Here is a 20,603-nt window from a genome sequence, read left to right as displayed (position 1 = left end):
TGCTTGAAGTGGTCTTGAAGGCTCAAAACTGCAAAGGTAAGGACAGAAGCAACTGTGCTGCCTTCTGGTGATGGGGCTGGGTGGACACCGTGTTTCTGAGTTGGGTGGACACCGTGTTTCTGAGTTGGGCGGACACCATGTTTCTGAGTTGGGCGGACACCATGTTTCTGAGTTGGGCAGACTGGAGCCTGGTGGGAGGAGAAAAGGTTGAGGAGGCAAGTCATCAATGGCTTCTTAGGCCACAGTGAAGAGGAGCTTCGACTCTGATCTAGAGGTGCTGGGAGCTGCTGAAAGTAGGAACAGTAGAGTGATGTGACCAGGGGCCATTCAGGAGAAGGAACTCCAGGAGCAGCGGGAAAGAGTGACAGCCTGACCAGATGAGCAAGATGAAGGAAGACATCGGGCTCCTCTCTCCTTATCTGGTCCTCTACCCACTGGGCACATGCAACCCAAACATTAATCTGTCAATCCTGTGCTTACATAAGTAAATAGACAGTTATTGACTATAAGTTCTCAAAACTGTGATATTTCCTCTCTAGAGTACAGCAGCCTTTATGACTGGGAAAGAAGATGGAAATCTCAGGTGAGCTTCAAAGTTAAAAAAAAAAAAAAAAGACTGGAGGCCATTTATACATTATCTTAAAACCAGGTTGTTTATTGGTATATACACACTCACACTCACACCCACACACACCCATACACCCATTCCTGATGCACTGAGCCAATACAGTACTGAGAAGGGAACTGATGAGATACAGGAGGCTGGTGTGGAGGGCTCGGGTCACTGGTGACTCTCCAAAGAAAAAAATATATTGACTATGAGGCAAGGGATACACCAAGACAACAGCCTTCCATCACTGTTTGCACAGATTTCGCTTCTCATCACCTCCCTGCAATAATTCTCAAGGTGCCCTGAATGGACCCAGCTTCCCCGGCACAGCTGCTACCTTACAACATGGCCAACAGTGGCAGGATTTGTAGAGGGGAGAGGCTGGGACTGAGTGTCCCATACAGCTAGCCAATCAAGAGCCACCTTACGGAGTCAGACGGCTGTGCAGTGCCCAAACCCACCAATCTTAGGAATCTCCATCATCTTGATATCCACTACCCAGGAATGGGAGCTCTTTATCTCCATCCAACTCATTTTCTGCTCAATAATCCCTCCATCTCCACTCCCAGAACTTGATGGCAGGGAGGCCCGGGAACGATAAGGGAGAGCAAGGGCAGGTGGCTGCCTTGACCAAGCCTAGGGGAGAGCCCACCCGCCACACCACTGATGAGCCTCTCCTCTACTGAAAAGGGGCAGCAAGCTCTAAACCCTGGCACTGCCCAGGTGCCACTGCTCCTTCTGGACTGGGTGCCCTGGCCCATTATCTCACCTGCTAGCCTAGTCCCTGCTCAGAACTCAAGGTGATCAGGTTGCAAAGCAGCTGCTCCAGTCACCTGTAGGATGGCACTGCCCTGGCCTCTCTCCAAGAAATGCGTGCCAGATGCTTTTCCTTTTCTCTCACTTTGATGAAGCCCTAGGGTCCATCATCCCGCCCTGAACATAAGTCTTGAACATTTCAGGCACCTTGGTGGGATGAGGGAGTACCTTGGTGAGGAGGGGGAATAATATTCCTACCAAATCAGGACCTGTATCCCTCAGCCCCAGTTCTCACCATGCTACTGGGGAAAGCAATGAAAATGGTTGAAGCTGGGCGGATCTTAGGAATTCTGGAAGGAGGCAGTCCCTGCACACCAAAAGAGCCTGGATTAGGGCTGGGTGGTTTGGGGATAAGCAGGAGAGTGGCTGCCTTCACCAACATTGGATCTCCTGGACGTGGACATGAATCACTGTAGGAGAAGCTATTTTCTTCCTGGGATGTCAGAGAAAGGATGCCTCAGTCTGCCTTTTCCCCATACTTGACTTTAGGGTCAATGTGTATTCAATCCACCCATCAGGTTCACGTTTATAGGGCTGGGGTTACTAAAGAAGTGAGGCAGAGGGGGAGAAGAGGGGAAGGGATGCTGGAAACAGAGTCAGCAATGCATGGTTAGATCCATTCTGCCCCAGAGCCAAGATCCACACAACCTCCCCTCCCTACAGCCCAGCAGGAGCTCCACAGATAGTTGGGGCAGGGAACATTCCCACTGCCCTTTGGGCTTAAGGCTACCAGAGGCCATTGGCTCTCCCTCTGGCTGGTCTGCCTACCTCTTATAGGGCAGGGGCTTAGAATTTCCCCTTCCTCGCCCTTGGTCGAGAGTTCAGGGATCCATTTCTCTCTGGTTCTTCCCAAACCCACATTTGGGATTCATCTTACGCCAGGGCCTGGAATCTCTACCTCAGCCTTCCTCCTCCCAGCCTCACCATCCTTAGGGAGAATGGGGCCTTCCTGTAGCCCTTCCCAGCCCCTCCCTGTCCCCAAGAGAATGGGAGCAGGAACTGCAGTCATGGTAATGGGTTGGGAAAGTAGTGATGCTGGGGGTGCCAAAACCAGCCGCCAGACTGTTTGGCACAGTCAGACGTGGACAGAGACCCTAAGGTTGAATAGCCCAAGCAGGGCAGCGTGTGAAATGACCGTTTCTTGGAAGCACCATCCCAGCCTGTGGCCCAGGATCCTGGTCCTGGTGGAGGTTGCAGTGCAGACCAGACTGGCTCCAGAAGAGGAAGGGTGGCTTCACATCCACCCTGGACTGCCCTTCTGTCCTTCCCCCAGAATCCCAAGCGTGGACAACCTGGGTACCTCCACCATACCAGGAGACCCCAGCCACATCCACCAGACTTACAAAGGACACGTGGTGGGACTGGGGATTGTGGGGTGCAGAGGAAGTGGACGAGTACATTCTGAGATCCAGGGCAACCGGAAAGTCACGGACGAGACTAGGAGCCGTGGAAGGAAGGGGAACGAGCAGGAGGGGTCTGGAGCCTGTGAAACCCAGAAGGAGGAAGCCCGCCCTGGGGGCTGTGGCTAGTCCCGGAAGGCGGAGAGCATGTGTCCGTAGAGATAGTGGGAGTGAGCTGAGGGAGAGAGAGAGACAGGCATCGCACTGAGGCAGGTTGCAGGGCATCTGTGAGGCGGGTTGCAGGGTATGCAGCAGCGGCAACGCAGCGTGCTCCAATCGCAAAGCGCCTGGGCCAGATGAAGCAGGAAGAGGCAAGCCGGGCAGACTGGCGAGCGAGGCTGGAGCAGCAGGGTAAGGCCGGCAGCCAGAGGTAGGTGCGTGGGGCCAGGGGCCAGCAGCAAGGTGCCCGCGTCCCCGGGCCTGGCCCACTTACCCCGAGCCACGGGCACACCCCCGTCAGACCCGGGGCGGGAGGGTGGGGGGTCAGCAGGAGTAGGTCCGAACCGTGGAGGTCTCCAGTCTCTGCGCCCCCGCCGTCCCGGCTGGGAGGAGTCAGCAGCCGCGGGAGAACACACAGAGCGGCGGGTTAGTGCGCGCACACGCTCCCCGCGGCGTTAGTGCAGCGGCAGCCCGGGAGCACGGGGCGCCAGCCTCGGCCTTGTCCCTCTCCGCCCAGTCCGGCCTCAGGTGCCAGGAAGGAGCCCGTGCTCGGCTGGGCCTCAGCCATGCCCAGCCCGCCTGTCACTCACCTTCAGGCATGATCTTCTTTGGCGGGGCCGGTGGGGGCTGCAGGGGCCCCAGGGTGGACACGCGGAAGCCCGCCGGGAGGGTCTCTGCCGAGGCGCTGAGCATGCCGCCGCCGCCGTGGTGCTCCCGCGGCCGGAAGCGCTTCCTCCAGGAGGGCGCACGGCGGAACACCTTGTCATCCCCCTGCACGGTGGGGGACACCAAAGGCCAGAGGGCCCTGTTGGAATTGCCATCCTCATGGCCTGCCTGGAGGGGGGCAGTCGCGGCAGGTTCTAGAAGCACCAATCCTACCCCTTTGGAAAGAGGGGAGCGGGGTCACCTCCCCTTTCTAGGCCTGAGTTTTTCCATCTGTTCAGTGAATGGAGAAACCCTGCGACTCTGAACTTCCCTGTCTCTGGCTGGCGGATGAAGGGAGTGTGTGGGGAGAATGTGGTTGGGTCTGCCATCCTGCGGTTGAACTGTTTCCCAGCCCACTGCAATCTTCTCAAAGTGGGCTTGGCATGACCACTGACCTTTCAAGGTTCTCCTCAGCCTCAGCCCATGGAAAGTGACAGCCAGTCCCGATACACACTGTCCTGTCCTTCTGGGGCCACTATGCCGGAAGAGCACTACCAGGAGGCAGACACCTGGCTTCTAATCCTGACTCTGTCATTTGATTGGCTATGTGACCCTGGACCAGATGAGTGACCTCTCTGAGCCTCGGTTTCATCATCAGTAAAATGGGAATAATAACATGTGTCCTATTTCTCAGGCTGCCTATTGCTAATGGGATCAGATGAAATCACCCGGTGACAGAGATGGGTCAAGCAGATGACCAAGCAGATGCAAGCTCCTCCAAAGGACATGGCAGGCAGCCCCTGCCATCTGCCCCCCTTACCCCTGCCAGCCATGTCTCAGAAATAACCATCTCTGCCACAGGGCACCCAAGGCCACAACCTTACAGTAGGCCCCTCTGCACAGGCCTCCCCTCCCCACACTTTAGAGCCTCCATCCACCCTGCTTGGAAGTCATGCCCATCTCCCTCCACCCCATGTTCTCAGAGCTGATGCAGGCAGGGTGGGACTAGCAGGAACAATGGACATTCACCCACCTGTTCTTGCCTCCACAACCCCTCCCAGCCCCGACCCCCCAGGGTTTGTTGTGTGTGCCCTGAGTGGTCCAAATGCTCTGATAAATTCTCAGCACCATGTCCCTCTCTGTCATAGCACTCCTCCTAGTAGCATTTTATATGTATTTATGAGATTATTTTATTAATACAGTCACACACCACAAGTTTCCGTCAGTGATGGATGACATGTATACGATGGTGGTCCCATAAGATTATAATACTTTTACGGTGCCTTTTCTATTTAGAAATATAAATACTTACAAATGCCAACAGTATTCAATACAGTAACAAGCTGTATAAATTCGTAGCCTAGGAGCAACAGGCCATACCATGTAGCTTAGGTGTGCAATAGGCTATACTGCCTGGGTTTGTGTAAGTCCATTCTATGATGTTCACAGTGATCGAGTTGCCTAATGATGCATTTCTCAGAACTCATCCCCATGGCGAAGCATCACTAAGCCACGCATGACTGTATCTTTCCTCCTCCCCTTTTCCCACCTCCTTCCTTTCTCCCTACCTCCATGCCTTTCACGTTCTCTCTTACTCTTTCTCTCTCTGTCAAATTCTATGCTCCATGGGGCAGAAACCATAATCTTTTTTGTTCCAACCAATGTATCCCCAACCTGTGAGCGGTGCCTGGGGTCACCTTAGGCACTCAATAAATACTCATTAAATGAATAGGTGGCAGCTGGCTCTTTATGCAGGAGTCCCATTCCTGACTCTGTCAGAAATGTTCCTTGTCACTGCTGTCCTCCCCTTGAGGATCCCTAAAAGGATCTTGCTCTTACCCTAGCCCAGAGCCTCTTTTCTCTCTCCTGCCTACCCCATTTCTCCATTTCTACCTTCAGCCAACCCTAAGACCTATTTCTACATTCCTCCACTGTCCCCTAATAATCAGATATTCTTCCTTCCCACTCTCCTCCTCCTTATTTCCCTTGAGTCCTCATTTCCATGTAGAGGGAGAACTGGATACCACCCTCAAGAGCCTTGGAGCTTGAGAAGGGACACTAAGAACCAAAATTGGCAGAGGGTCTGATTGCAAGAGACAGATCAAGGTTGCTGATGATGTGTCCAGACATCTGGACAGGAGGCAGTCTCCTTGGACCTCAGACCCTGTCCCCAACCCCAAATCTTACCTTATTCCCAGGACCTGGCTTCTACTCTATGCTTCCCGCAAAAACCATCCCTTCTAGCCCAAACCTACTTAAATCCCAAAAACCCCACTGCACTGCTCTATGTGTACCCCAATGGCTAATCAATAATGCTGCCCCAATGTCTAATCAATAATGCCACCCCAATGTCTAATCAATAATACCACGCCAATATCTGGGGCCTGATAGACCAGATAGCTCCACAAGCTTCCCAGAGGAAGTGGAACAAGGGGGAAGAGCTCAGGAATCAGACACATATCTGCTGTGGTCCTGCTCTGCCACAGCAAGTGAGTTCCCTCTTTGAGTTTCAATTTCCTCATCTGTACATAAGATGAGCATAATAACCTGTCTCGTGTGGTGATCATTACCATAAAGTGAGACATCATCATCACTAACCACCATGCCTGGCACAATGCCTAGCACAGGGCAGGCAAAGAATATTTTTGTAAGGACTAAAGGACTACATAGCTTCTAAATTAGCACAACACTAATAGATATATAGGAGTCATTTCTCCAGAGAGCAACAAAGAAAGCTGCGATCCTAAGTGCATGCAGAATTAGTGGGAGGGTCAGTATCACAGGGGCATTGGGAAAACTGAGATCTCTCAGAGTTGGGACAGCTCTGGGTCGGGGGTGGGACACTGCCAGTTTATCTCTTTTCGAGTATCCAAATGACCAAAAAATATACATATATAAATCTATTTTTTTCTCCCAAACTTCAAGATACCTCTGTGAATAAAATATTTCCACACATTCTATGTATTCCTGAGAGTGCCCTGTGTCTCCCTGAGGCAGAGCAATCCTTCTACAAAGGTGGGTTTTAGGCCCATTAAGAATCAAGGATCTGACTGAAGACAGAGCAGCGAAAAATAAACACACTCTGGGCTTTTAACTTATTTGGAGCCAAATCAACTATGGCAAACCTGACAGACAAGGGCAGTGATGGGAAAGTGAGGAGGGAGGAGGAAAGGAGAAAGAGGAGACAGGGGCCAAGGAGGGGCTATGACCTCAGGAAACTGGTACACTTAGGTCAGCATCTCAAAGGGGACCATAGACTCCAAATGCCAGGGTCTATGGTCTTCTCTTAGCTCAAGGGGAAGGCCTGATGAAATCAAGAGTGAGGGACTGTTCCTTCAGTGACCAGGAGGGCAGAGAGAGGAAAACTTTAACTTGGTGTGAAGGTAGCCCCAAGGGTGAAACTAGAGAAAGCTGGGATGGTAAAAGCCTGAGCAGGTGTTTAGCTGTGCAGACTGCACTGGGGAGTGAGAGAGCAAACCTGTCACTTAACAGCCTCAGCAGGGCACCCACCTCCACACACCCATGTTCCTGGAGGATGGGCTGGAGTCTTACTGAGCAGGCTGGAGGTATGCTGGGCTCAGCACTGAAGAGACATGGTCTCAGAGATCAAGAAAAAGGTATGCTCCCAAAGTTATGGCCTTTGGGGACAATCTTTGATCCTATGCAGATAGGAAGGTGGGGCACCAAATTGGAAGATGCTGGAAGTACACATGGGGCCTTCAGCTTTTGTATAGGATTTTCACAGAGACTTCGCCACAGCCTACTGCTACCCAAGACAAGTCCTTCTAGGACTGGCCCACCTCCTTGACCCCTTGACATTATCCCCATCCCCTCTGGCTCTCCTCCCTTAGATTAGCCTTCCAATAACTAGCCAAGGGAAGGCAGAACTCATGAACTTCAATCCAACTAAGATGACCAAATCCCCAAAGCCCCTAATTCATGGCCAGGTACTCACGTCATCCAGCTTCCGGTCTGTGCCCAAAGCCAAGAGGTTATTGAACTCTCTTTCCATCACTTGACGTGCCTGGAGAACATAGAGCAGGGGAGGGAAAGGTGGTTAACTAGAGTTAACTACCTTTATGCCATCTTTCACCTTTTTCATAGGGTCCAAGGGTAGAGATGCAAGGCTTCAGTGCATTTAGCCAATTAGAGACCTTTACAACCTTTCTGAAGCTTCTCCTTCAAGCAAACCTCAGAAGTAAAACCATAAGTCTAGGATTCTTTCATATACAACAAACTAGAAAAATGTATTCTTTAAAAAAAAAAAAAGTAGCAGCCTTGGCAACCTAGCAAGACCTTGACTCTACCATTTAAAAAAATTAACTTGACATGGTTGTGTACACCTATAGTCCCAGCTACTGGCTGGGCGGGAGGATAGTTTGAGCCCAGGAGTTTGAGGCGGCAGTGAGCTGTGATCGCACCGACACTCCAGACTGGGTGTCAGAACAAGACCCTGTTTCCAAGAAAAAAACAAAAAAGTAGGACCACAGAACACATAGATAAGCAGACTTCACCTGCTTGGAAAAAACATTGTCTGAAAGGGGAAAGTCGTGCCTGACTGTCTTTCTGGAGGGGTAAGTAAGCATATAAACCATGGACCACCAGAATTAAACTAATTTGAATTAAATAAATCTATTGGATAAGTTTTCACATCAAATTAGGAAGTCTGCTCAGTTATGGATGTTGGTGGTCCCTGGGCTGTGTGCATAAGCCCTTTCTCTAGGCCTCCCAGGAGATTAACTCATTCAGAGTTTTCAGAAATGCCAGAAATTGAAAAGTTTTCAAAATTGCTACCAGATATTTTTAAGCTTTTTTTTTTCTTTTCTTTTTTTTTTTTTTGAGTGACACAGGGTCTCACTCTGCTGCCCAGGCTGGAGTCCAGTGGCAAAATCATGGCTCACTGCAGCCTTAAACTCCTGGGCTCAAGCAAAGCTCCTGCCTTAGCCTCCCCAGTAATTGGGGCTACAGTCACGCACTACCAAACCCAGTTCATATTTTAAAACTTCTGTAGAGACTGGGTCTCACTATGTTACTCAGGCTGGTCTTGAACTCCTGGACTCAAGCAATCCTCCCACCTTGACCTCCCAAAATGCTGAGCATACAGGCCTGAGCTCCCACGCTGAGCCATTTTTAACCATTTTAAATGAGAAATTCCATATTGGGTCAGACTACTTCTCCCAACAGCTAAACTCAAAGACTGAGTCAGGAAATTCAGAAAGGTTAGAAAGCCATAGAGCGGTGTCCCTGCTACTATTTACAGAATTATTGCTGTCCTCCAAAACTGAATGCATTAGAGATAGCAAATCAAAGAAAGAGAAAAATCCATTTCTGGGTGGAAAATATTAACCGTAAGGACAGTCTGTGCCAGTATTGGGAACATAACATTTTTAGAAATGATTTGAAAGAAGCATAGTAAATTTCAAGTATCCAAATGACCCTGCTCCTCTGGGCAGTGAAAGGTAAGGAATATAGGTATAAATTTCAGCAGCTTCTCACAAAGCCATGTGAGTGGCCGGAAAGCAGATGAGGCTTTTGCCCAAAGTGGGCAAGTGGAGAGAACTGCACTTGGGGGAGAAATCCAAGTTCCTCTTGGAGAATCAGGGAATCTGTCCTATTCATTTTGACTCACTGGGGTAGAGGGGTCACTGCAGAATGCCTACAGGACACACTGGCCCTGTGCACTGCCACCACCCCTAAAAGGCCAATACACTACCCAGAATTATGAGACGACACAGCCCTGCCCTCACTCAAGCCAAAACGTGTCTGCTCCCAGAATAGACTGTGCAGCTCTGGTGGCTGAATTTCAAAAGGGATCTGACAGCTGCAAACAGTCCAGACAAGGGCAGCTAAAACAATCAGGGGACAGAGGCGAGTCTATATGAGGAAAGCCTAAAAGAATTAAGAATACTCTGTCTGGAGAGACAAAGGCTTGGGCCCAGAGGCCATACAGTAAGAGTTTATGAAATCACGAAAGGTGAGAACTGGTTAAATACAAATATCCTTACCAAACCTAAACTATTAGGAGGAGGTAGTTCCTTCCCCAGGAGCCTGACAGGAGCATTTTTAGGACAAATAAAATCAGGAAGTGCTCTACACAACAAGCAGTACTTCTAGAATCTATTATCCACAGGAAGTTAGAAAGGCCAGAACTATAAATAGGTTCAAGAAACATTTATATATTCTTAGATGACAGCTCCATAAAAATGACGAAATGTAATTTCAGGAGATGTTTAATCTTTTGAGCTGTTGACAGAGAGCCAACGCCCTGGCATGGCAAAGCTCTGGGCCGTGTGATTTGGTATATGTAGCTTTTTGAAGCCTGGGGGCCCAGGAGCAGATCCCTAGGGTGGTAGACAAAGGTGGTATGGGCTCTCTGGTCCCTCCAGGCCCTGGGACTAATCCCCCTCTAAGAAAAGTCAGATCAGAGAAGCAGGATGAAAAGGAAGGCTCAAAGTCTCAGCTAGGAAGTGGGGTTAGGAGGAGATGGAGGTACCCCGGGCAGGATGGGGATGGGCACTGTAAGAGCACATTGTGTGCCAGGCCCACGCTAGGCATGCTCTATATGTGAAGGCCATGTGTGCCCATGGGGGCTTGCTTATGCACAGGGACTACTGGAGGATTGAGAACACTGCAATCCCCTCTGGCAGAGACCCTAAAAAAGCCCCCGCCTCCCCTTTCTGCAAGATACCTAAGCCTTTGTGTATGAGAGAAAGAAAGAAAGCAAGTGAGGGAGAGAGGGAGAGACAGGTTGATTAAAAGGCCGCCTACCTGGGTGTTCTGTGTGGGGATCTGGAGGATCAGGGCCAGCGTGTTATGGTCGAAGTTCTCGTCCAGGGCCAGCAAGGCTCCATGCACACCACTCTCATGCAGGTTTCCTGCGTAGTCCCGGAGCCCAATAGACTGGACCCAATGAACCACCTGGTCATTGGTCCAAACCAGCACATCTGGAGGGTGTGGGAAGAAAAGGGATGGAAGGAGACACTACATTTCATCAAGGCCCTCCAAGGATGAGAAGCACAGCTCCCGAAACTCAGAGCCCCCAGTCTACCTTGCTCTCTGGCCCCAACCCCATCCCCAACTTTCCATATCTTCTTTTTGTCCTCCCTGGCACCTGGGCTCCTGGGGAACCAACCCCCTACTCACCCCATCCCTGCCAGGTTACAGAACCCAGAGTCAGGCTCACAGCCTCCGAGCTCTCTCCCCAGATCCCTTGCATGGGTCAGCCCCCTGCCCCAAGCTGGAATGGCCTTCTTATTCTTCCCACCTTCAAGGTCTCCTCTAAAACTTGCGTCTCCCATCCAACCCCACCCAGATCACCAAGTGCCACAAGCACTAGTCTATAACGCCATTCCAGAGGATTCACTGCATTTGTCGTTGGTGGCTGCTGTCTGGTATGTGGGATCGAGGGAGGGGAATTATAGCCAACGTGGCATGGACTATGTCTCCTCCAACAGACTGGGAGCTCCCTAAGGTGAGGCCGTCTCTGGGAGATTCCCTGAGCCACAGAATGCCTCCCCTCCACTTGGCTCAAGGCAGGAACCAGCCCAGCAGGCTGCTCCTGCACCCTCTCCAGCCTGACGAGCTTACCCTTGATCTCGTGCTGGCTCTCCTCTCGCCTCTTCTCCAGCTCCTTCCGGTCATAATTCAGCCTCTTCAGACACATGATGCCATACTGAAGACTGGTTCTGCAGACACACAACCCCCGAGCCAGAGCCTCAGTGGGGCCACATTCCCACCCCACCTGTCCCACATCCAGCACCAGCCACAGCATGTCCAGACCTACTGCCTCTAGCACAAAGAGCACCCCAGCCCCCTCGTACTCCTCCTTCCCCAGGGGCTTGCCCAAGATCCATCCCGAGGTTACTCCCTTTCTCTGTCTGCCCCATATCCTCCCTCTCAGCCAGGGAGCAGGCCTGGGGATTGACTGATGTGAAAAAAGTTCTTTGAATCAAACCAACATGTCCCTCTCTCTCCAGGCACTAGAATGACAAAGACCCCTACCACCTGCAAGTAGAAGAAAAAGCAAAAACAAGATACCCCTCTGTATCCACACTTGACTCAGGTCGTGACCATGGCCTATAAGATACTCCATGATCTGCTACCCTACCTGTCTAACCCCCGCTTCAGCCACTCTCCTTGCTCTCTCTGCCGCAGCCGCACTGACACCCCTGCTGCTCCTCAAACCCAGCAGGCTGCCTGGGCCTGCAGACCTCAGGGCCTTTGCACTGGTGGCTGCCTATGCCTGGAACATTCCTCCCCCAGTCAGCTGTGTAGCTTACTCCTTTTGTCTCCACTAAGTCTTTGCTTAAATGTCACCTTCTCAGTACAATTCACTAGTCACATTGTTCATCAGATTTAAAATTGCAATATCACCATCACCTCCCTTGGCCCATACTCCCAATCCCCCTCACCCTGGTCAAATTTTTTCCTAGCCTGTTTTGTCTATTAACATACCACATATTATCCCTTGACTGTCTCTTTCAGTTAGCATATAAGCTTGTTCACTGACCCTAAACCCTGAGCACAGGCAGGGACTCTACAGATGCTTGATGAAGTAAATGAAATAATTAATTCACACCAATTACTGAAAGTACTTAAACAGTATCAGGTGCACAGTAAGCATTCAGTAACTAAGCCAGGTACAGAACCACAGATCCGGAGGGTCAGAAGGAACCCTGGAGGCCATCAGTCCACACTCCCACCTAAGGCAGGAGTCACCTCTATAGCTTCCTTCAGGGTAGTCACTGAACCTGTGCCTGAACTCATTACTTCCCAAGGCAGCTCATTCCATCTTGGAAGAGCTGCAGTATTCTTCCTTCCTTGAACGCTCCTGTCATTCAGCTTCTCTGAGGTTTTCCATCTGTAGAGAATTAGAATGGAAGGTCCCTCCCAACTCTATCTGCTTTTGACTCTTATTGAGGGCACTGCTTTTTGAGATTAAACTGCACAGACTGCTCCCTCCTCCTCTCCCCTCATTTCTAAGCAGGAGGCTCTTCAGCCTAGAACAGAGCTCAGAGATGCCACTTCCAGGAACCCTTATCTGGCCCAAGCCACTCATGTGTGGCTCAAGCTGCTGGTTTAAGCCTTGCTCCACTGGGAAGGGCCATGTATACACACTGCTCGTGACTGGAAATGCTTTCTGTCTAATTTCAAACTCACTCACTATCATTTTCAGTCCAGTTTCTCTCAAAGCTGCTGCATGCCGCAGCAAAACTATGAAGCCCTGAAAGTTAGGTCAGCCTGGGTTTGACACCAGCTCAGCCCCTTCCTAGCTGAGGGGCATCCAGCAAATGTGAGATGGCGTCACACCTCTCCTGTAGGTGAGAATAAATGCAAGAGCTCAGCCCAGCCCTGGGAACACTACAGGCACTTGGTAGTGGCAGCACTGTTAGGGTGACATTCGTGACTATCCTGCATGCTTGTCCTACCATAACAGGAGCTCTTCTAGAAGACCTGCTCGATAGAGCACCATGTCCCAAGGAAGAGAGCTCTGAGTAGGGTGTCAAGAGACAAGGATTTGAGCCCCAGTCTGTAACCACCTGGCTGAGTGACCCGATGGAAATCGACCTCTGTTGAACTTGTTTTCCTTATCTGTAAAATAAGGTTTTAAAATATCCCTTTCTTGTCATAAAAATTATGATTTAAAAGAAATTTTAAAGACGTTAGAACATGCCTGTGAAATATTAAGTGGAATAAAAGCAGGTAGATACATAGTTTGGTGGTGAGATGTGAAAATGTTTTAGAAACTCTGAAGTACTCAAGATTCAGAGCTGAACCTAGAACCACAAGTGCAGGCCGCAATTCTCTCCTGGAGACAGGGCAGAGGGGTGGGGGGAGGATTTCCATAGTCCTGGCTGGGGCCGGGCTGACAGATCTTCCAGCAGCCCGGGCACATCCAGGTTTGGCAGGCGAACAGCTCATCTCTCCCCAGCCCTATCAATCACTGAGTAGGGGACAGGTGCAGCTGGGCCTGGCAGCCTCCAGGCAGAGACAAACGATTCCCTTTCAGCCCTAGCTGATTTGGGTGGGGGTGGGTGCAGAGGAGAGGATGCAGTCTTCCCTCACAAGTCAGCATTCCTGCTGGGGTCAGACGGGCCAAGGGTTCCAGGCCAGGAGGCTCTGCCTTTTGGTGGCAAGAGCACTGGACTTGAGTCAGCGTACCTGGGTTCCCCTGTACTCCACTATCATCCTTGAGTGACTTTGGGCTGCTGCTCCTCCCCATGCCTCAATGTTCTCATCCATAAAACAGGGACACTAACTAGATTCCTTCCAGATTTAACTTTCTATAAGAGTTCTCAGTTGGAGTGACCACAGGACATCCATGGAGCCCTGAGGGAACCTTGAAGAGCACTACTCCTTGTCTTATTATCCAGCCAAAGAGCCACCCACACGACCTGAAGCTGGACATTAAGAAGGACTTCCTAAAAACTGCCAACTCCTGGAACCATGCCCACCCACTGCGTTCTCCAGCACAAATGCCTGCTGGGACCAGGCAGGTAACGCAAGTGAGGGACGAAAGCTGGGGGGCCGGGAGGTCCCAGAGCAGGCCCACCTGTCCTGCTCTTCAGCTCCAGCTGGCTGCTTCCATCCTAGAGTGTGTTGACAGAGCTTTCAAGGTTTCAAGAGAAGCCAGAAATCCAGAATTGTATATAAAACCTCTTACTGTTTAAATAACTCAATTTGAGTTGTTAAGATATATGTGGGCCAAACAAAAACACATCTCTGGGCCAAATTCTGCCCGTGGGCTGCCAGTTTGGGACCTCTGCCGCAGATACTTTTGAACAGAAGATATTTTCAGCAAAGAGGAGGAGAGGACTGGATGACCTCCTATAAAAAAGGATGTGAACCCAAAGCAGAGGTTCCGATCTGGGATGCTGGCATGGCAAAGGCCAAGGAAGACCTTCCCCGTCACCTTGGGAGGAATGAGATGCCCAAATTGACCACCAGGTTCAGTTTGAGTCTTGTCAGAGTAAACACAGCAAATTCAGCAAGGCCAAAGATAAGCAATAAAACTCAGACCTGGGGGGACATCTCAAAGGAAGTGAAGGAAAGAAAAAGGACTTTTTGTGGCTTCAGGACTAGATATAATGACCTGGTCATTATGAGGACAAAAACCTGGTCAATCTGAGGATCAGAATCCTCAAATTACAGGATGAGACAAGGATTTGACAAGGGAGATTTTCCCAAGGGGGAGATCTGTTACCCCTCAGAAGAGGCCATGGGAAGAGATGGAGGCACCTCTGTTCCTGGAGGCAGACCCTCAGAGCTGGGGGAGGCCCCCACGAGGGAGGCAGCCCTGGGCCCAGCCTTGCTCACCGATGGAAGCTGTCCACCATCTTTAGGTGGACCCGCAGGTCCTTCTTGGTGAGGTGGTCCAGCATGCGGGCGTCCACCAAGCACTCCATGAAGTAGCTGCGGTACTGCGGGAGCCCCAGGCTGGGCAGCCATTCATTCCCAATCCACTCATGGTTCATGTCCCCATAGGCCAGGGTCTAGGGAAACGAGATGCAGGAGGTTATGGGGGAGGAAGGTAGAGCCGGCAGGCTGAGGCTGGTATAGCTGGTTGGGAGACACATGAATCCATCCTCTACCCGTGAGGGAGGAAGGGCAGTCCAGTACAATTTCAGTCTATCTTCACTAAGGGGGCTGGAGTGGTGGGAAGTGAGGATTTTAAATGGAACTTTTTAAGATCTCAAAATGATGTGATTCCACTCACATATCAATTACCTACACTATTGAACAGAAGTGGCTATAAGAAATCCTTCCTGTTAACTCTGCATTGCATTTGTGGTCTTGTGCAGCAGACATGGCTTCCTGACTCTCAGTGAGCCTCAAGCTCACTGAGCCCAGGGGAAAGGCTGTGTTGTTACAGAGAACCTGCCATGTGGCAAAGGAAGCCTGTCTCACTCAGGGACGAGGCTGGCTTCATGCAGGAAGCAAGGAAGTGAAATGTTGGTGGAGGATTGAAAAAAATAAAGGGTGGTGGCCTGTGCCTGAATAATCAGTGCTCATTCTCTAAGGCCTGAGCCTCTGCTCTAAGAATGCCCCAGGTCCTTTGTCGCTTTCCCACGCACACCCCACCCCCTGGTCCTGCAGGGCCTGTGCCATGTGGACGTGGCCTCCTAATCTGGGCAGGGCGCTCCTTGACCGCCCGTCCTGAGAAAGTTTTAGTTGTCATCGTGACCCTACCGCACTCTTTCCTTACCCTTACTTGATATTTTCAGATGGAAAACGTCTATTTTGCTCTCCTTTACAATGTAAGAGCTGACACTTGTAAGACTATAAGTAACATGCTCATTATGAAGCATAAAATGAAGTTAGCAACAGTGGACACCACCTAAGCTAAGCAGCAGAGCATTACCCCCACTGTACTCTGCATGCTGATGCTCACCATCACCGCCGGTCTCCTACTGCCCCTCACAGAGGGAACCACTATGCTGAGTTTTCTGACTAATCCCTTGGTTGTAAAACATTGTTTTACACATTTTACAGTCATCCATGTATATTTCCCTAAACAACATATTATTTTTTTTTTTCAGATGGAGTTTCGCTCTTGCTGCCCAGGCTGGAGTGCAATGGCCCAATCTTGGCTTACCGCAACCTCCGCCTTCTGGGTTCAAGTGATTCTCCTGCCTCAGCCTCCTGAGTAGCTGGGATTACAGGCATGTACCACCACACCCGGCTAATTTATTTATTTATTTGTTTTTTAGTAGAGACAGGGTTTCTCTATGTCGATCAGGCTGGTCTCTAACTCCCAACCTCAAGTGATCCACCCGCCTCAGCCTCCCAAAGTGCTGGGATTACCGGTGTGAGCCATCGTGCCCAGCTAAACAACATATTATTAATTTTGTTTGGTTTTTAATTTTGGTATCAAATTCCATGCACCTGTTAGGATCTGCATTCTTCATTTAACACCCATCGGATGGGTCCCCCCATCATCTCTGCCAAGGGTGTTTATGGTGTGAATGATTCAGCCAATCTCTTGAGCAGGTATAAACAGTGCTGCTCCTGCTCCATTCTTCTTCACAGCCTGCATCCCTGTCCAATATTGTCCCTGTGTTTATTGAGACTGCCTTTTTTTTCCCTATTGACATGGTTTGTTTACTGATATTATTGCTTTGTTTACTGCCTCCGTGAGGGCTTGCTTTGTTCACTTCTATATCCAGAGAGCCTGGTAAGGCCTAATACCTATAAATGTTTGTTCATAAAATGGACGGATGACAGAGCTTTGCTCAGTTCACCAGGGTGCCCCTGAGAGGGACAGGGAGAGGAAGAAGACCCATACTAATCTAGGTCTCATTATTCCTAGGAAAAGGGCGAGACTGAGAAGAAGGGCCAGAAGTGCAGGGGCCACAGCCCTCCAGGGCTCCTCACCTGCCATCCTGAGAAAGCAGAACAAGCAGCTAGAGGGAATGGGGTGGGGGTGAGGGATGCTGACAACCTGTGTCCAGGGCTTTTCATGGGAAGTGAGATTCAGAGATTCCTGCTGGGGAGAGAACCTACTGGAAGAACACTGTCCTGGAGTTCTGGGAGCTGGTTCTAGACAGGGGAGGGGTCTTACCTGAGCCCAGCTGCCCTCCTCACTGTCCTAGCAGGAACAAGTGCAGCGTTTAGGGGAAATAGGCAAAGTCAAGAAATCCATCAGCTCTACCCTAGGCCCCATCAAGGGAAAAAGATCCCCCAGTATCTGGCTGGGTAACTGGGGAAAGCTTGTCGGGATGGTTAAGAGAGAATACAAGGTTGGTGTGTGCACCCATGTTTGCGGTGAGGCAAGGCAAATACGTGTTTGGCAAAAACACACACCTCCCAGGCTTGACTGGGAGACAGGCAAGATGCCCAGCTCTCCCAACACTCCCCCTTCCTCCACCAGGGAAGAAGCACAAGGGCAGAGACTCTGTGGCTCAGGTCCATAGCAGGGCAGAGCCCTCCCCAGCCCAATTCCCCTCCTCTGCAGCATACCAATGGCCCAGGACAAGCTTGTGACCCCCTGGGAAGGACCACACACATACCAACTGCTCCCAGCCCACCCCTCTCCCAACAGCCCTCCACCCTGAGAGCAGATCACACATCAAGGATACCAGTCTCACATGAGGTCCATGGCAGCCCACTCTGACTGCCCACAACCTTCCCCTCATCCTGCGGGCATTATCAGTCTCAATCCCAGGCCCAAGGACAAAGGCCAAGGGCCAGACTCACTGTTTTAGTAGATGTTTCCAGAGTTTCCATCTCTTCATGGGTAACCCAGACATTCCCAGAAGACTGCAGGCAGAGAGGAAACCTAGTTCATCCTGAGTGTGGGTCCCCAGGATCCCCATCAGGCTGGACACCCAAAGGACAAGGACAAAGTTCCCTCCCTGGATCCTCCCAGGGGTCCAGCCCACAGCTCTGCACACTGTCTGGCTCTAAGCAAGTGGATAGCAGAAGCCACATCTCTGTTACCACCATAGCCACACTGCTTAGCACAGCACCTGGCACATAGAAAATGCTCAGTGTTTCTTGGATGAATAAGAATGTATGATGCTGATCTGGAGTGGGGGCTGACCTCAATCATGGAGATGGCCTGTAAGAAAAGATTTCACCCCAGGGGCCCATGGAGCAGTCTGCATTCTTGTGTTGGGGTTAGAGGACCAAGACAATATCACAAATGCCCTCTTCCCTTTGTTTCCCCCAACCTGGCAACCATATGAAACCCCAGAAAGCCCATCCTGGGAACTCTGCCCAGAAACCTGGAAATTTTGGCAGAGTAGGGATGGGGAAATGGAACCCCATGGGTGGAATGTGAGAGGCAGGGAACCAAGGCTGCTGGGATCCTCCTTGAATAAAGGTCATATCCTCCTGAAGACTAGGGAGAGCCCTTTGTGAGGATGGGAAGGAAGGGGCATGACTCAATGCTGCATCTTCCCAAAGCCCAACAGGAGACCTTGCGGACACTGTTCCAGGACCTCTGAAAATGTCCTGGGCAAGGGAGGGGTCACTCACAGTCCTGGAGGTGGGCGGGGCAGAGGGGCTGGTCAGTGACACCATCTCCTGAATGGCCAGGCGGAGCTTGAGCCGGTGCAGAGCATTGCTGATGCCAATCTCCCGCTGGATCTCTGTGTCCGACAGGGCGGACATGATGGCACCACTCTTGACGTTGGCCCGGCAGGCTGCCACGTACCAGGCAGGCATCCCTACCCAGAGCTGCAGACACCAGGCACAGGGGGTGTAATTCAAGGCCTGGGCCCTACCACCAAAAGTTTGGCAATAGCAAGGGGCAAGGGCCAGGCCTCATCCATGGACTCAGAATAACAAATGCAGATCATAGGAATGCGGAGGTCATCAAATCCCTCTCTCTCCCATTTTACAGATTAAAAGTAGCATCAGCTCTGTCCTCTGACTGGTATGTGTGTGTGCTGGGGAGAGGGAGAGGAGCTAAATGCTAGGCATGAGACATGTGCAGGTGGCAGAGGAGAAACACACTGTAAAAGTTCCAGGATGCCACCCATCTGCCCACCCCACACACCCTTCCCTCCAGACCCCTGAGTTGACTTCCTTGGCTCAGGCTTACCTCCAGCCAGGAGACCACAGTAGGACCATCCCACTGGGCAAAAGGCATTCCTTTTCTGCGGGCATCCTCAAGCAGCTGGTGTCTTATAGGAAGAGGAACAGCAGACTCACTAGTTCTTCCTTCTCTCTTAACTGTGCTTGCTCCAGGGACCCCTGGATAACCACAACCCTTGCTCCCCACCCTGGACTTCCTCCGCTCTATGCCTGAAGCAATATGACAAGAAATGGGACAGGAATACCTCTCCACCCCCAGAGGGCAAGGGGCTCTCTGCATGTGACCTGACACTGACTTAGAAATTTCAATCTGTCCTGCCAGAGATCCACAGGATCCAGGTCGCTCTCCCATCATCCCCTTGCCTCCTTCTCCCTAGGCACAACCTAAGAACTTTCTCTTAGCCCTGCTGTGCCCACATGGACCAGGCCAACTCAATTCAGGAAGGGCCTTGCTGGGATCTGGGTCCCTTAGCTCAGTTTCACAGCAGCCCAGGGGAAGGAAAGTAGGTGGGGGGCTGGGCCCCACCAGCAGAGCCTGGCCTGTGGCTCTTACTTCTTCTTCAGTCGCCGGTCCTTCTCTGCCTGGGTCCCCAGCTTGGCAGGCACCATAGGCTCCTGCATACCGAACTCGGAGTCTGTTAGCATAACTACAAGGAAAGAGATGTGCGTGTCAGCCAAGCCCTCTGCCTCTCCTCCCTTGCCTGGATCAAGGGTGGGGAACAGAAGCTGCAAATTGATGGCCTGATAGAACCACCCACTATTCCTGGAGTTTCTGCTCAATGTCCCTACATCCAGGCAGTCTCAGACAGTGGCATCAAGCAGGTCATCCCTAGTTTAGAGAGTCTCCCAAGATCCTCAGCCCTGGAGGTGTTTTCCAGCCAGATGGACCAAAGTTATCCCACCCAGATTCTAGACAGAACCTGCCCTTCCTTCAAGCCAAGATGCAAAGGAAACCCAGAGCCCCAGACACAGTGGGCCACAAGGCTCAGAGAGCAGGATGGCCCTGGCTTGGGTCAGGGTGGGGAAATCCACACACAGAGGTGTGTCTCTGGGCCTTCTTCTCTGGGTGCACTCACTTGCACAAAAACACAAAAGGGAGCATGTAGAGTTCTGTCTTCTACTAAACATCTCCTCAAATCGATGCTAGAACCCTACAGAATTCATGGCCAGAGGCAGAATCTTAGAATTAAGTCCTGGTCACACACACCCTCAAAATGCACAGTAGGCAACAGGTGTGGGTAACCCAGAAACTCATCTGAGGTACTGTCTCAGGTTTAGGTGCCAACATGGTGTGGAGAGCATTGGAAATCATAAGGCTTCACCTAAAATGCTTCTTCCCCCTGATCAAACCTTTCAGCTTCCCCTGTCTGTGGTGGGCTCCACAACTCCACTTGCCCCTGTGGACTGCAGAGGAAGAAGCTGGGCCTCATTCT

At 51.1% G+C, this 20,603-nt stretch overlaps 1 protein-coding gene across 20 annotated transcripts in view; it reads right to left on the bottom strand.

Moving 5' to 3' along the window:
• Positions 1-626: 626 nt before the first annotated feature.
• Positions 627-20,603, bottom strand: part of PPFIA4 (PPFI scaffold protein A4) — a 53,233-nt gene continuing 33,256 nt past the window's right edge. For 4 of the 20 annotated variants that reach the window (XR_004736830.3, XR_004736833.3, XR_004736835.3 and 1 more), the window contains 12 exons: positions 19,724-19,817; positions 19,178-19,259; positions 18,610-18,810; positions 17,827-17,889; positions 17,192-17,218; positions 14,947-15,122; positions 11,218-11,315; positions 10,399-10,574; positions 7,586-7,654; positions 3,576-3,756; positions 3,260-3,368; positions 627-3,001 (listed from right to left, as the gene is read on the bottom strand). Coding sequence is in view for 8 of the 20 variants with exons in the window: in XM_035280566.3 (XP_035136457.1) it covers positions 2,952-3,001; positions 3,576-3,756; positions 7,586-7,654; positions 10,399-10,574; positions 11,218-11,315; positions 14,947-15,122; positions 17,192-17,218; positions 17,827-17,889; positions 18,610-18,810; positions 19,178-19,259; positions 19,724-19,817 (1,217 nt within the window). In the remaining 12 variants the exon portion in view is untranslated. Of the gene's footprint in view, positions 3,002-3,259; positions 3,369-3,575; positions 3,757-7,585; positions 7,655-10,398; positions 10,575-11,217; positions 11,316-14,946; positions 15,123-17,191; positions 17,219-17,826; positions 17,890-18,098; positions 18,191-18,609; positions 18,811-19,177; positions 19,260-19,723; positions 19,818-20,603 lie in introns of all 20 variants that reach the window. The other 16 variants (XM_035280566.3, XM_035280568.3, XM_035280570.3 and 13 more) reach the window with 7 other exon arrangements.

The sequence above is a fragment of the Callithrix jacchus genome, chromosome 19 (assembly GCF_049354715.1).
Source record: "Callithrix jacchus isolate 240 chromosome 19, calJac240_pri, whole genome shotgun sequence".
NCBI lineage: Eukaryota > Metazoa > Chordata > Mammalia > Primates > Cebidae > Callithrix > Callithrix jacchus.
The sequence above is the reverse complement of the archived record's forward strand: the minus strand, read 5'-3'. Positions and strand labels throughout refer to the sequence as shown.